Raw genomic sequence first — 15,747 nt, 5'->3', positions numbered from 1 at the left:
TAATTTGAACATTCTACAGACTGTTCTGCCTGGCCAACCACAACACAGACATTTATAGTTATTGATGTACCTCCTTGCATCAAGTTCAGCAAGAAAATAAAAATCTGCCTCTCCCTCCCAGCAATTTACCTCCTTGCACTTTCAGTTTAGCATGTGGCTAGCCTGCCTGCATCTTCAAATCAGCTGAGGGTTGGGAAGCTGATAATGAGTTGCTTGACTTAATAGGCTCTGTTCTGTTTGCTGCTAGGAGGTAAATTGCTGGGAGGCAGAGGCCAAAGGGTGGGGCTACATTCAGTGTATAAGATGCACTCAAGTTTTTACCCTCTTATGAGGGTAAAATGGTACATCTTATACTCCAAAAATATGGTACTTAGCCTCCAGCATTTGGCTGGTCAGTTTTCACTTTTTCCTATATGTGTTTACCAAAAGTATTATTATCTGTAATGTCACCATTAGCTTTTTTACAAATAAATATTTTTTTAAGATTGCTTTCTTTCACTACAGATAAAAAAATCTATATGAAACAGGTAGCCCTTGATGTATAACCACAATTGAGCCCAAAATTTCTGTTGTTAAGTGAAATACTTGTTATGTGAATTCTGTCCCATTTTATGACCTTTCTTGCCACAATTGTTAAGTCAAATACAGCAGTTGTTAAATCAATAACATGGTTATTAAAGGAGATCTGGCTTTCCCCTTGACTTTGTTTGTCAGAAGTTTGCAAAAGGTGATCACATGACCTCAGGATACCGCAATGGTCATAAATATGAGTCGGTTGCCAAGTTTCTGAATTTGAGAATTGTAACATGCCATTGTAATTTCAAAAGGCCACTAAATGAACTGTTGTAATTCGAAGGCTACCGGTGCTTACAAAATCTGCCACAATTTGTTTTAGGTAGAAGCATAAATATCAATTTGTACGATGTCTCCAAATTATGTTCAGCTTCACTTGAAAAGAGACATAAATGGAAAACAGATTGGATTGGGAGTACCTGTGATTTTCTGATCCATTCTGAGTCCAAAGTTCATCCCTTTTGCGCAGCTCTAGTGACTAACCACACAACAATTTAACTATCAGTTTGCCTGAATCCCACCACTTGTTTAATGGCTTAGGTCCCTGATCTGTGAACTGGCAGTGGTGGGTGAGCATGCAAAACTGCAGTCTGTCTGTCTGTCTGTCTGTCTGTCTGTCTGTCTGTCTGTCTGTCTGTCTGTCCAGGGTGGCTCACAACATAGAAAAGCAATAAAAAAACAATTCTAAAGCCCAATTATAAAACTGATCTAAAAACCCAAGTCATAAAATTATATAACCACGCTCATTCACATCACAATCACACTGATGGCCAGAGCAGGATGTTAGAGCTAAACGGCCCCAAACCTGCCCCAGGTTGCGCAAGCAGTGCCTGGGCGTGTGAATCTACCCCGCACCCCACCTCCCTGACACCATTGCCTGTTTCAGAGCTGGAATGACTGGGGACAGCTGTATTAGAAGTGGTCAATTTGAAAGCCTCTCTGATTTTCCCAAAGGAGCTTTTTCAAGAAGCAACTAGATTTTCACTTCATTAAACACATGGCACAACATAGGAAAACAAACACATCAGGACTTGATTCAGCAGTTCATTTGCATTTAAAAGACACAAGCCACTCTTTTGAAGATAACAAATTCCATATTTTGGACAGAGAGGGTCATTGGTTTGAAAGAGGGATCAAAGAGGCCATCAATGAACAACACTCTCTCAAAAGAGGGGGAGGGATTACAACATCATCTATCTCCAATCTACAACACAGTCCTTTCAACAGTTCCAGGAAGGTTCTACATCCCTGCTGAGAATTGAAACATCTTCACAGAAAAAACAAGAAAATCTAGTTGCCTCTTGTAAAAGCACCTTTGGGACAACCATGACCTGGATGAATGAGAACCTCCATAGACACTCTCTGATTATCCTGAAGAATCTGCCCATCTTGCAAGCACTTGTCACTATCTGAAGGTTCACGAGAACCTCTTCTAGTAGTGCTGGCAGAAATAAATTCAAGTTCATCAAAACTGTTGCAGTGAGGAGCCTCTTTGCTTTCGTAATGTAAGACTTATTGATTCCATTCCACGTGGTTTTTTTATCCAAGCAGATCCACATTTAATATTATTATTATTATTTATTATTATTTATTAGATTTGTATGCCGCCCCTCTCCGCAGACTCAGGGCGGCTCACAGCAGTGATAAAACAGTATACAATGGCAAATCTAATATTAAGTCTAAAATAAAAATTTTACATTAAAAACCTAAAAAAACACTTATATTAAAACATACACACAAACATTCCATACATAAAACTACATAGGCAAGGGAAGATGTCTTAGTTCCCCCATGCCTGATGGCAAAGGTGGGTTTTAAGAAGTTTACGAAAGGCAAGGAGGGTGGGGCCAGTCCTGATCTCCGGGGGGAGCTGGTTCCAGAGAGTTGGGGCCACCACAGAGAAGGCTCTTCCCCTGGGGCCCACATTGCCAGCCGACATCGTTTAGTCGACGGGACCCGGAGAAGGCCAACTCTGTGGGACTTAACCGGCGGCTGGGATTTGTGCAGCAGAAGGCGGTCTCGCAGATATTCTGGTCCGGTGCCATGAAGGGCTTTATAGATCATAACCAACACTTTGAATTTTGACCAGAAACTGATCGGCAACCAATGCAGACTGCGGAGTGTTGGTGAAACATGGGCCTACCTTGGGAAGCCCATGGTAGCTCTCGCAGCTGCATTCTGCACGATCTGAAGTTTCCGAACACTCTTCAAAGGTAGCCCCATGTAGAGAGCGTTACAGTAGTTGAGCCTGTTACATAACTTACTTCCAGTCATCTATCTCTTTTGGTCATAGTATTGATGTATTCTCGGTGTTCTTCTTTTTAACTCTTTATTTTATTTTTTTATTATTTTACTTATGTTCTGTTTACCTTCCTTTCATTTTTTTATTACTGTAAGCCACCTGGAGTAGCCCCCGGTGGGATACGTGCAGGGGTGGGCAGCTCCCAGAATGGGGAGGGGAATGCCCGTAGGAAAAAAGGAGCTGCGTGCACAGCTCCAGCAAAACTGGAGCAGTGCATGCAGCTCCAGCTGACCGGCAGCCGTTCATGGGTGCAACTGGCAAGATTCTGGCAATTTTCACTGTTTTTTTAAAACCACCCACAAAAATCACAAAAATCTCACTTGTGCGAAGACACTCACACGAGATTTTGGTTGCTGCGCATGTGCAGCAGCCAAATCTCACCACGCGCCTGAGAGCCCCAGCCAGCAGCAACACCAGCTGCAGTGCCACCTGGCTCCAGCTGCCCAGCCTGTCTCCACGCTGTAGAAAAGGGCAATAAGTATTAGCAAGCAAGTGGCAGTAAAGGTAGGGGGAAAAGGGACCAGGTTGCGGGGATGCAGAGGGAAATGGGTGTGGGCGGCTGGAATGAGTGGCAGGGATGCGGAGGGGAATGGACGGGGGCAGAGGCGTCCGGAATGAGTGGCAGGGGAATGGGAGAGGGCCGGAACAAGCAGTGGGGCGGAGGGGAAACTTTCTCATTGGGGGGCAGCCAGAGGTCTATTACCTGTGCAGGTGGGGGGGGGTAGAAGGGAGGGGAAGGCTTTTCTGCTTCCCTCTCGCCCTCTGAGCTGCAGGAACAGCTATTTTTCACCGATCTTTGGCTATTTTTTGCTTTTGCACATGCGTGGAAGCAAACAAAATGTCAAAAATTGGCGAAATCTCACATGTGCATGTGTTCTCGCACAAAATTTGGCCTCCTTTTGCCATTATTATGTCAAAATATTCAGACACAGGGTAGGAGATTATTCTCCATGTGAGCATAGAGGCACAATTCCCATCTGGTACCATCTCTTTTTATAGAACAATTTCTCAATGAAAAACAAAACAAAACAAAAACCAGGGATGTGGGGACTGGGTCAGTAGGACTATATATAAAGATGCATAAAACACTTGTTAGCAGATTCTTCTATAGCAATCTGTGTATAATGACAAGATGAACAACCAGAGTTATATCAGACGACATCTGCTTATGAATGGAAAGTTGATTGTTCAGGATACCAGGAAAGAAAACAGGTTATCTTATATTTCTAAAAGGTCTTCTTAGCATATCACCAGCAAATTTGCTGACCAAGGGTATATTTTTTATTGTTTTCTGTTTAAATAGAATGAGATTTATATCCACACTGCAAATGCTGATTGCGCTCTTCAAATAATGGTCTAAAAAGGCTCGGTTCAGTCCATTCTGCGAACTGGTTAGTGAGATAGCCGCCCCGAGTCTGCGGAGAGGGGCGGTATACAAATCTAATAAATAAATAAATAAATGAATGAATGAATGAATAAATAAATAAATGGAGGGGACAGAGGACAAAAAAGATATAACCTGTAATCCAATCAGAGAGGGTTCCTTCTGGTTCAGATGGATTACCGGAACCGGTAGTGACCTGCTGCTGATGTCACGGATCCAGTTCAGGCAGTGGCATTCTGTGGGCTCTGTCATCTTTTTGTTTTTTTGTTTTTTAAATCTGACTTTTTTACTGTTTGGACAATGTTTCCTCTTCTGATGCTTGGAAAAAGGCCCTCCCATCTGGCCCTGGGTTTAAACTTACCTTTATTCTGTGAAATGTTGATGTGCGAACCAGTGGGCAAGATAAGTAGAACCCACTCCTGAATCCAAAGATGGCTTGGCCATCCTTTCAGATGAAGAAGCCTTATTTCCCCTTGGGGAATGGTAGGGGACTACTAATATATATATATATCTTGCATTTTTTTGGCAAAACAATTATGCCAGCCTTCCTTATTTTTTTCCCACTCTTTCTCTTTCCCCCTTCACTGGTTTTATCTTTCATGCCAGGAAGTAAAATTAATGTACTGGGGATAAATGCTTATGAACTGACACTTTAAGTCTTCAGAACACAGGTTAATAGAAAAATGAATAAAATAGCTATGAAGATCAGGATAATTGCACAAGTATCTTAAGTAGCTCTTTGGCCTAATCTGGGTCTAAGATGCTAAACTCAGTGACATTGCAGGGATGCCTTGCAGGTCATGGAATACAGCTTCTTTGGAGGATGAGAAGAGTCAAATGTGAATTAGTCCATCCATGAATATGAAGAAGAGCTTAAAATTCAATTACAGTGGTACCTCTACCTAAGAACGCCTCTACTTAATAACTTTTCTAGATAAGAACCGGGTGTTCAAGATTTTTTTGCCTCTTCTTAAGAACCATTTTCTACTTAAGAACCTGAGCCTGGAAAAATTTCCCAGGAAATTTGACAGTGGCACAAAGGACCGGCCAGTTTCCTGCCATTTCCCCCTTTAATCCCGGCCATCTCAGGCTTTTCTGGGCTGCCAGAGGAGCATTTTGGTGGTGCTTAAGGAGGCTTTTGCAGTTCAGAGCAAACAAAGCATTTTCCTTTCTCTGGGCACTTGGAGAGGGAATAAACCACTTCGCTGTGGTGACTCCCTCACTCTGCCTCCCATACACCTGGCGCAAGGCTGCCTCCCAGAGTGTCTGGGCATGGAAAGGCAAAAGGGGCCATACCGAGGAGTCACCACAGTGAAGGAAAGGCGCAGGCTACAAAGCGAGTGAGTGAGAGGAGAGGGGAGCCCTTCAGCATGGGAAGGAAGAGGAAGCAGGTAGCAGCAGCAGCAACCACTGCCTTTCAGGCAAAGGAGCGAGAGGTTCTTACCCGTCTGGGTTTCTCTCTCTGGCTCAGTGTATGGGAGGCAGCCTCGTGCCGGGTGTATGGGAGGCGTGTGCTTCTCCTCGCCGCCTCAGGGTCGCTCTTTTTTTTTAAGCCTTAAAGTTTGGGATTTTTTTTATTCCCCTCCCCTTCTTTCTTCAGCAGCAACTGTCCTCCACCTCTTCTTCCTCCTCCTCCCAGCCAAATTCTGAGCTTTTATTTCTTTCATAATGAGTTTGCATGCATTATTTGCTTTTACATTGGAAAAAAATTGCTTCTACTTACAAACTTTTCTACTTAAGAACCTGGTCATGGAACGAATTAAGTTCTTAAGTAGAGGTACCACTGCAATCACTCTACTGACCCTATGCAACATGACACTTAGGACTACGCTACATAAACCTGCTCACAGTTTAAGGTGATCTTTAGAGGTCTTCTTCTGGTTCCACCAATATTTGAAAGCCTGAGATTAATCAAAGGTTAGCAATGTTTCCTCAGGTTTCTGTTTACCTATAGTTCTCCTAGAAAATCTATTATGGTGCCACTTTGAATTATTTAAAGATGCTATATTATTATGCATAGTCACAGTCAGCTAAATGTTTAGACTGGATTTATCTACCTTTAGTCCTTGGTAAATAGAGTCTGTCAATATTGTGGCATGGATGAAGGACATGTTTCACTGTGATTAGATTTGTAGTCTTCCTATCCATGATTTTTAGTCCTGCTCAAGTCCAGTCCATTATTCCATACATGGTATAATAACTAGAATTGCCCAGATATTAGTTGCCGGAATGCTGAAGCAGCTAGAATTTTGAGCACCAGTTGCAACCATTGCTAATTCAATGCCTTTGTAACTCTGAGTGAGTGGTCGTTATTTGAGGGCTACTTGTACTCAAATGTGGTTGAAATTTGAATAGGAACAAGATAGAATTCATAAAAAATTTGAAAGAAAAAAAGATTTTCAGAAGCATCATACAATCTTCCCACTATTTGTTTAAGATCAAGAAAAAATATCGATGCATAATTTAAATTTTTTTTTAAAAAAAAATAAGGAATCTTAGATTTTATTGGACGTAATCAATAAACATCTTCAGTTCTGTACAGCATCCATGGAAATGTTGGACTTGCATTTTTTCAAGAAGCGCATTGAAAGAAAATCTACATTGGAGAAAGTTCTGCTTGAGCTCTGTGAACGTGACAGTCTTAATAAAGCATTGTGCAATTGAAATGTTGCGTTACTTTTATAGATTCTGGTTTCTAGCTTATGAGGTGCAAAAATGGACATGGGAAAGTTCTATACATTTAAAGCATCACGCTTACAAGCTTGTGTGAATTTAAAGCACCAAATTTAAAGCTTGACCTGGATCTGACTTAAATCTTAAAGAAGGGTTAAGGATTTTATATCCTTTTTATGACTTGCAAAAAAGCAATGCAACTATATGTGCTCTACTCAGAAATAAGTTACACCAACTTCAATGTATGCGTTGACCTTTTTTTATTGTCTGTAAGGCTGTTAGATGTGCATTAGTACTTTGCCATAATTTTCCTTATGTCAAACTATACATTTGTTCTGCATAAAACTCTGGGCTACATATGTTGTAGAACAAGTAAATCCATCCACATTTGTAAATTGTGTAAGTACTTACAGTACATTTCAGCTTTTTAATGCCAGTTTTTCTAAGGGCAGGAATTTGCTTTTGCTCATAACCCTTTATCATTTGCAATGTCAGCCGAGAGATTTGTTCTGATTCAAAAGAATGGAGCAGACTTTGTCGTTTCTGCACCACTCCCCTTCAAGTCCTCCCTTTATTCCCATCCGCATTCTAATGGTTTAGCCTATTCTAAAGGATACATACCTGCAAATAACATTGATCAAACAGCATGCTTATGGGCTCCCTTTCCCTCTTTCTCATTCTGAATGGTGCATTGAAATGATTCAAAGAGCTTCCCCTGTTTTCTCTTCCCTGCTTGCAGAATGTTTTCTGCCTTCAAGCCGCTTAATGGGAAGTCAAGCTGAGCTTGGACAAGATTTCACCTTGCTAGACTTTGTTTTCTTTGTTGGGTTCTGAAAAAGGTGTGATTTTTTTTTAACATAGAAAGATGATTTATTATGCTCAAATAAAAGCCAATTATTTGTTGTCATGCAAACTGCCACCAATGACTCTTAGATGTTAGAATGCCAGCTTTGGCAGTGATCAGTTGGATTCACAAAAGATTTCATTCACCCACAGATCCTATATCTTTGACAGAGTAGATGTCACATAGTGGCCTCACCCCTCCAACCTTCTCTGTGATAATGTTATTCCACAAATGTCTTATATATAGAATGACCAGTATATACAAAGTAGGTTGTTGCCAAGTAACAGAAAATTTTTTTACACTACATTCTACATGGATTTTTTTTTTCTCCACTGTGGTTTCTCTCTACCTTGTTATTAAGCAGGAACAATCTGTCTGAGAATTTCCTGCGCAAATATGTGTCATTTGCAATTGTCTAACTATTACCTTTGAATAGGTTACCCAGTGTGATAAAGTGCTGGTATTAACCTTATTTGAACTTAAATCTGTTCATTAAAACACTTTTCCCTGGTCTTAAATGAGATGCTTAAATAGAATTGACAACTCCCACTAGAATCTGTGAGTGGGATGCAAAAATGAACAAATTATTCCATGCCAGATCAGCAGAATTATTTCCACCTTGTCTGGACCTCTTGCTTGGCATGAGGTACATACCAATTAATCATTTTGCTTTTCTGGTAGTATGAAGCATGGGGTGAAGAGAAGTAGGATGTAAAAAAGAAAAGTGATTTGGAAAAAAAAATGCCAGATGGTTTATTATAACATAATAAACACAAGGATGATGTTGGCTAATATCATTGCTAGACTATCACGAAGACTAACAAACCATCACCCCTGCATTCACATACACCTACACACCAACGAAAACCACCCATACATTTCTTTTTCAGAATCAGAGTAGACTGTTACATAAGGGTAAAGCAATCTCCTTTAGCGTGCATTATGAAGGCAGATGGATGCAGGAAGTAATGTCTGAATGTCCTGTAGGCTTTTAAAAGTGTTGACTTTGCTAACAGAAAGGGACATTTAAACTCTGCTTCAGGCAACAATGTAGTTTAGCACTAAATTTACAGTGCTAAGATTCCCAAATATTTAGAATAAGTGAAGCATGTAATAATAATATCAAGGGGAAGGCAGAATAGGGCAGTGAATGTCAACCAGAAAGTAAAGTATAGGGTTGGGTAACAGGTTGATTGTATTGGATGCAATTCATTTTGATAGTGGCACTTGGGATATTTAATTTAATTGATGTGAGCTTTCATACACATAATACTATAGATTTCTGTAGAACAATTAATCCGTGGAAGAGCTTGCCTTCGGAAGTTGTGAATGCTCCAACACTAGCAGTTTTTAAGAAGATGTTGGGTAACCATTTATCTGAACTGGTGTAGGGTTTCCTGCCTAAGCAGGGGGTTGGATTAGAAGACCTCCATGGTCCCTTCCAACTATTCTATTCTTAAAAGTCAAAAGTTATTAAAATCTTATTTTGAAACTTATGAGTATTCCCAAAATTTCTTTTTAAAAAATAATAATAATAATCTTAATTTGAAGCGGTCACCAATTGTGATATAATTTTTATCCTAGTTCATTTTTATTTAATTTATTTTAATGTGCTTTTATCTGGAATTCTTATCTGTGACCATAAAAACTATTATTTTAATAAAAACTCATAATCTTTTGCATGTATACAAAAGCAAAGCATGGCATCATAGTTAGTTCTGAAAAGAAGTTATGATCTCTCTCCCCCATCCAAATTTATTAAAGGCAACATGATTTTCATAGGTATGGAAGGTGTACCATGCAAATGATAAAGGGTTATGAGCAGAGTAAGGTGACCAGATGTCCTGAATTTCATGGGATAGTCTCACTTTTTTCCTATTTGTCCCACATCCTGCTGGGTTTTTTAAAAGTCCCGCTTCAGTAGCTGGAGACTTGAACACCAGCTGGAGATGCCTTGGAGATGCTTGTCTTGAATGGACGGCAAGCAGCTCAGCTTCCAATGTCCGCTTGCAGGGAGAGAGAGAGAGAGAGGCTAGAGATACCTTGGAGCTTCTGGAGATGCCTTGGAGCTGCTTGCCTTGAACAGCCGGCAAGCAGCTCAGCTTCCAACATCTGCTTACTGGGAGACAGAGAGAGAGATAGGATGGACAGGGTGGCTGATGAGTCCCAGGTGGCTTCCCAGAGAAGCCAAAGCAGCGGATTTGCCATCCCAGCTCTCTTCTTCATCATGTGCTCCTCAGGGGTTGATTGGCGGTGCGCTGGGAAAGAGAGATACCTGCTTTACCCCTCTGCCTCATTTCCTGCCTTCGCCTCCACCCAGGCACCAGTGGGGCAGGGAAGCCAGGTGGTTCCTTCACTGCAGCCATCCCGCCCATCAGCCTTTGAGCCCGAAGGAGGAGTGGAAGCCCCGCCCTCTCTCTCCAGATGGGCCAGGTGAAGATGCTCCTGGGCCAGAGTGCCTACTGAGCCCAAGGGAAGGGCCTTGGTTCATGAGGGAGGGAGGGCAGAAGAGGAAGAAAGGGAAAGAAATACATGGGGGAGGGAGGGAGGGAAGGAGGGAGGGAGAAATAGAGAGAGGAAGAAAGAGAAGAAAGAGAGAGAAAAAGAGAGTGAGAGAGAGAAAGAAAGAAAGAGTGAAAGAAAAAGAAGGAAAGAAAGAAAGAAAGAGAGAGAGAAAGAGTGAAAGAAAAAGAAGGAAAGAAAGAAAGAAAGAGAGAGAGAAAGAGGGAGGGAAGAATGAAGGAAGAGAAAGAGAGAAAGAGAGGAAGAGAAAGAAAGAGGGAGGGAGAGAAAGAGCAGAATAGAAAGAAAGGGATGGAGGAAAAGAGAGAAAGAGAGAAAAGAGAAGAAGGAAGAGAGAAACAGAAAGAAACAGAGAGAGAGAGGGAAAGAGGTAGACACCGTTCCCCACAAGCTGCGCCCGTGAGCAGGCGCGCACCCTCAAATACCCCCGTGCCCGCCCTTTTCCATGGGCGCGCACTCCCCATCCCCCTGCCAGCCCGCGGGGGGGAGGCATCGGCAGTTAAAGGAAAGGGAGCCACAGGCGCCCCTGCCTCCTCACCATGCCTCCAGCCCCCTCACGCCCCTGGCCTCTCGGCCCTGCCCCCCTGCCCCCCACCCGCCCGATCCACCCCCTCTCCTCCTCCTCCGCCTCCTGCGCTCCCAGCCAGGGGACTGCGAGAGAGAGTTTTCTCCGTGCACTTCGGGAATGCCCGCCCCACCCCTCTCGCAGCCCCTTCGCTGGGAGCGCTTTCCTCCCGAGCTTTCAGCAAGGGGGCTGCAGTAGAGGCAGGGCAGGCATTCCCGAAGAACTCGGAGAAAGCGCTCTCGCAGCCCCCTCGCTGAAAGAGGGAGAGGGAGAGAGAAATCTCCGCTCAGACACTATACTTTTCTGCCCACACCAAAAAAAAATTAGAGGGAACATTGGAGGTAGAGAGAAAGACAGATAGAGGGAGGAAGGAATAGAGAGAAAAGGGGAGGGAAAGAGAAAGAGAGAGAAAGAGAGAAAGGGAGGGCGGAAGAGAGAGAGAAATAAAAAAAATGGCTAAACTTCTTTTAGCCCCCCCACCCCCACCCCCCACCCACTCAAAGGTGTCCCTCTTTCCCAATCTTAAAATCTGGTCACTTTATCCAAGAGCCAATATTTATTTCCTTCTTTAATACTATTGTATATACACTTTTCATCCTGAAGTTTCAATACCATTAATTATTAAACTTGTTGATAAGAAAACTGAAGAGAAACTAAATCCCTATCCAGAAAGAAAAAAATGGTGTATCTTGAGGTTTCCTTCAACATCTTCAAATGCCTTTTTGCCTTTTAGTAGCACTTGTATTTCCAGTTCAGCTGGAACCCCATAGGTTCAGCTATTGTACATACTGTTATAGAAAATCCTAATGTTCTTCATTGTGTACTTCAACCTCACAAACTCCAAACAGGATAGGAATTGACACATTTGGAGGCAATAGGTTGGAGAGATTATTTTGGAGAAAACAGAATTGGGTCTGAGCCACAGCCACAGTGTGCAGTGGTTAGAGTGCAGTACTTCTTCAGACTGCCAGCTGCCTGCAATTTGGCAGTTCAAATCTCACCAGTTGACTCAGCCTTCCATCCTTCCAAGGTTGGTAAAATGAGGACCCAAATTATTGAAGGTAATATGCTGACTCTGTAAACCGCTTAAGAGAGGGCTGTAAAGCAGTATATAAGTCTAAGTGCTATTGCTATTGTTATATTGGACATAAACTGTTTCAACTCTTCCCCTCGGGATGTTGCTACTGAGTATTGCATGCCAAAACAATCAGACACAGAGACTTTTGTGTCTAATCATATTTGGCTAAAAATGTTCTGTTCTACTTCTGGCTTTCGCTAAACAGCTAATTGATATATGCATTTTGTTCTTCTTATTTTTTTAAAATCTTTACCGGTATAATGTATTTGTGTGTGTGTGTTACGTTTTACTCAAAACTGTGTTCTATTATAACTTCAGTGTCCCAAGCACAAATCAGAATATTAGTCTTCTCAAAGATTCCTGAATTTCTTCCAATCTACTTTTCCAAACTGCCCAACAGCTTCTTACAAAGGCAGGAAGAGTCTGTTTTCTCGTTTGAGAATTTAAAATAAATAAATAAATAAATCTGCTGGGTTACTTTTCCAAGAAAAAGGGCTAGAAAAAAATCTGATTCTCAAATTCCCCTTCCTTAAAATAAATTTTGTGATATAACACTTCTTATCATTGTTAAAAAAAACACAAGATTACCAATATTATGAAAGGACCCAGCAAGTGATGCTGAATGCTGGATTTAAAACGAAACACTGAAATTCTAGTTCAAGTGTGCTTTAGAAGGATTGCATAGAGTTGTCCATCTACCTCTAAGGAAAGGTTTATTTTAATGTGATGCTATGAAGGCTGCAACCCATATAGATGCCAAGTGGCTTTTCCGAGCCAATTCATCTCACTGTGTAGCTATTTACATTTTTTAAATACCTAGTAGAAAAAAAAAGTAGAAGTGTGTATCCTGATACTGAAAGGTCACTCATAACATTGAAAGCCTTGGAGATATCATATGGTGATCCTAGTAGGTGTAGCCATTTTTCATGTGACAGAAGGGAGAAATTATTACGTTTATGGGGAGTAATCATATTAAAGTAAAATCACCCTCGGGTCAAACTCCACTTTTGATGTCTGCTTCCATGCTGTTTCACTGGCAGTAATATTAAGGTAGTTTGCCCTTGCCTTCAGCTGTGATGCGCATTCTACATTAGATAAGTGGTTTAAGACTGCCTTTTTCTGAGGTTTCTTTTAATAAATTAACTTTCTAATCTATTCTTCAGCTCAGGATTTTTTTAAAAAAATATGTATTAACCTGGTCTGACCTTGCTTAGTGTTCAGATCACCCATCTTCAGCTAAGTGTTGCCTTTAGTTGAGCATTAATGTTATTTCTATTTAATTACTTTTAAATTCTCCTAAAAGCCAGTTAAAGCTCATTTAACTACAACTGGACTCCACCTATTCCTTTTCGCTGGTTTTACAGTGGGGCCCATGGTGTGAAACACAAGAGTCTAAGGCAGCTCTGAGCCCTCAAAACCTGTTTAGCTGCTTTAAAAGAAAAGCAATTCTTTAAATAAAATCCAGGAATGTAATCTCAACTTTAAGACTTGTTAACTTTAATTCCTACAGTTCCTCGGTTGGTGAAGCTGGCTGAGGAACTCTGGCAGTTGAAGTCCACAAGTCTTAAACTTTCCAAGGTTGGAGACCCCTGTCTTAAGAGTTTGTCACTTTGACAAAATGAGTTCTATTCTAAAACCCTCCATGCCTCTTCGCTTTTCTCTTGAGAATTATAATATAAAGGGAAGTGCAGTTTGGTCTAGTGGTTAAAGCACTATGCTAGAAACTGGGAGACAGAGAGTCAGGACCAGTCTAGTTTTGCATATAAGCCACCAGAGTGACATTGGGCCAGTCAGTTTCTCTCAGCCCAATTCAACTTCCAAGGTTGTTGTGGGGAAAAAAATAGGAAGGAGTATTAGTTCTATGTTTGCCGCCTTGACTACATATAAAGTAATGAAGGTAAGATAAACAATCTAAATAAATAATAAAGATAAACAGACACTACTTCACTCTGCTCAAAAGAATAAAAATAGACATGATTCTGTGTAATACTTTCAAAGGAATCTGCAAAGATCGACTCTGGATTTGTGGATATTTATTTATTAATTCCATTTAATGGTCATTTATTGCTCCAAGGAAACTCTGGGAGGCAGACAAAGTCAAAATAAGGCATTCAATTAAAGCCTAGGAGAGCAAACTGAAACCACAAAACCAATTGACATTATGTGTCATTAATGTAGCTAGAAGTATAACAAGCAGGAAAAGGGAGATTATGATCCCACTACATCGAGTGCTGGTGAGTTAAACATTTGGAATACTGTGTTCAGTTCTGGAGACCTCACCTACAAAAAGATATTGACAAAATTGAACGGGTACAAAGACGGGCTACAAGAATGGTGGAAGCATAAAACGTATCAGGAAAGACTTAATGAACTCAATCTGTATAGTCTGGAGGACAGAAGGAAAAAGGGGGACATGATCGAAACATTTAAATATGTTAAAGGGTTAAATAAGGTCCAGGAGGGAAGTGTTTTTAATAGGAAAGTGAACACAAGAACAAGGGGACACAATCTGAAGTTAGTTGGGGGAAAGATCAAAAGCAACATGAGAAAATATTATTTTACTGAAAGAGTAGTAGATCCTTGGAACAAACTTCCAGCAGACGTGGTTGGTAAATCCACAGTAACTGAATTTAAACATGCCTGGGATAAACATATATCCATCCTAAGATAAAATACAGAAAATAGTATAAGGGCAGACTAGATGGACCATGAGGTCTTTTTCTGCCGTCAGACTTCTATGTTTCTATGTATGGGTTTGTATGTGTATATGTATATGTGTCCATGCCTGTGAACCCCCATATTAATGCTTTCTTTCTTTCTTTCTTCACAGAATCTGATGTTGCAGATTTTGATGGGAGGAGTTCCCTTCTCTACAGATTCAATCAAAAGCTGATGAGCACCTTCAAAGATGTAGTTTCCTTGAAGTTCAAGAGCATGCAGGGAGATGGGGTCCTGTTTCACGGTGAAGGGCAGCATGGAGATTACATTACTCTAGAGCTGCAAAATGGGAAGCTTTCCTTGCACATCAACCTGGGTTTGTTCAAACATTTCAACTTATCTTGCATAAAGTTCTTCCTGCTTTTGGCTCTTTTCTGGTGACCTCCCCCCACTGAGTTGAAGGGCTGCCTGCCCATCTGTGAATCAGCAGGAAAGTACGCAGGCACGGGATATTTGCTTTTGCATCTTAGGAGGTAGAATATGGAGGCATGTATGATTTTAACATCAGAAAAAGTAAGGCTATTTAAGAGGTTGGGGAGGAAAGGAAGACTATATTTTGGGACGTGACAAGGAAAAATGACGCAGAGCCTCTTGTATCATGAGATAGCTATTAAGGGGGAAAGACTTATTAGTCTTCAACTAATGTAACCAGCAGTCCATAATTTTGTGGGGGGTTTTGTGGGGGTTGCGGAGAGAACAATGTGCTGCTAAGATAGGAGAGAGAAGGAGGGAAGGAGGGAGGGAGGGAGAGAGAAGGAGGGAGGGAGGGACAGACAGACAGACAGAGATGATAAATAATACTGTGTGTGTGTTTTAAATTCAATTTGACCCAGAAAGTATGGCTTCAGTTATGTGCATGAATAGATTACTGGTATATCCCCTACCTACATTCAATAGAAGTACAGTATGTAATACAGAAGTAAAATACTTACCCCTCAATTTCTAAAATAGCTTTTCACTTTCCATCTGAAAGAAAATGTAGGAAAAATAAATATTAGCTGCAAATGAAATTTTGATATTTTCAATATCTTCCTCTCCACACATTTCATAGCCGGGTTTTTAGACTATACCTCTGTTTAAGCCATAT

General features: G+C 41.1%; 1 protein-coding gene across 1 annotated transcript in view; it reads left to right on the top strand.

Annotated features, from left to right (window-relative positions):
• The window catches only part of CNTNAP5 (contactin associated protein family member 5), a 485,513-nt gene that overhangs the window by 180,165 nt on the left and 289,601 nt on the right, over positions 1–15,747 (top strand). The window contains exon 5 of the mRNA XM_070729992.1: positions 14,773–14,976. Coding sequence (XP_070586093.1) covers positions 14,773–14,976 — 204 coding nt within the window. The remainder of the gene's footprint in view (positions 1–14,772; positions 14,977–15,747) is intronic.

This window comes from Erythrolamprus reginae, chromosome 1, assembly GCF_031021105.1.
Source record: "Erythrolamprus reginae isolate rEryReg1 chromosome 1, rEryReg1.hap1, whole genome shotgun sequence".
Classification (NCBI taxonomy): Eukaryota; Metazoa; Chordata; class Lepidosauria; order Squamata; family Dipsadidae; genus Erythrolamprus; species Erythrolamprus reginae.
The sequence above is the reverse complement of the archived record's forward strand: the minus strand, read 5'-3'. Positions and strand labels throughout refer to the sequence as shown.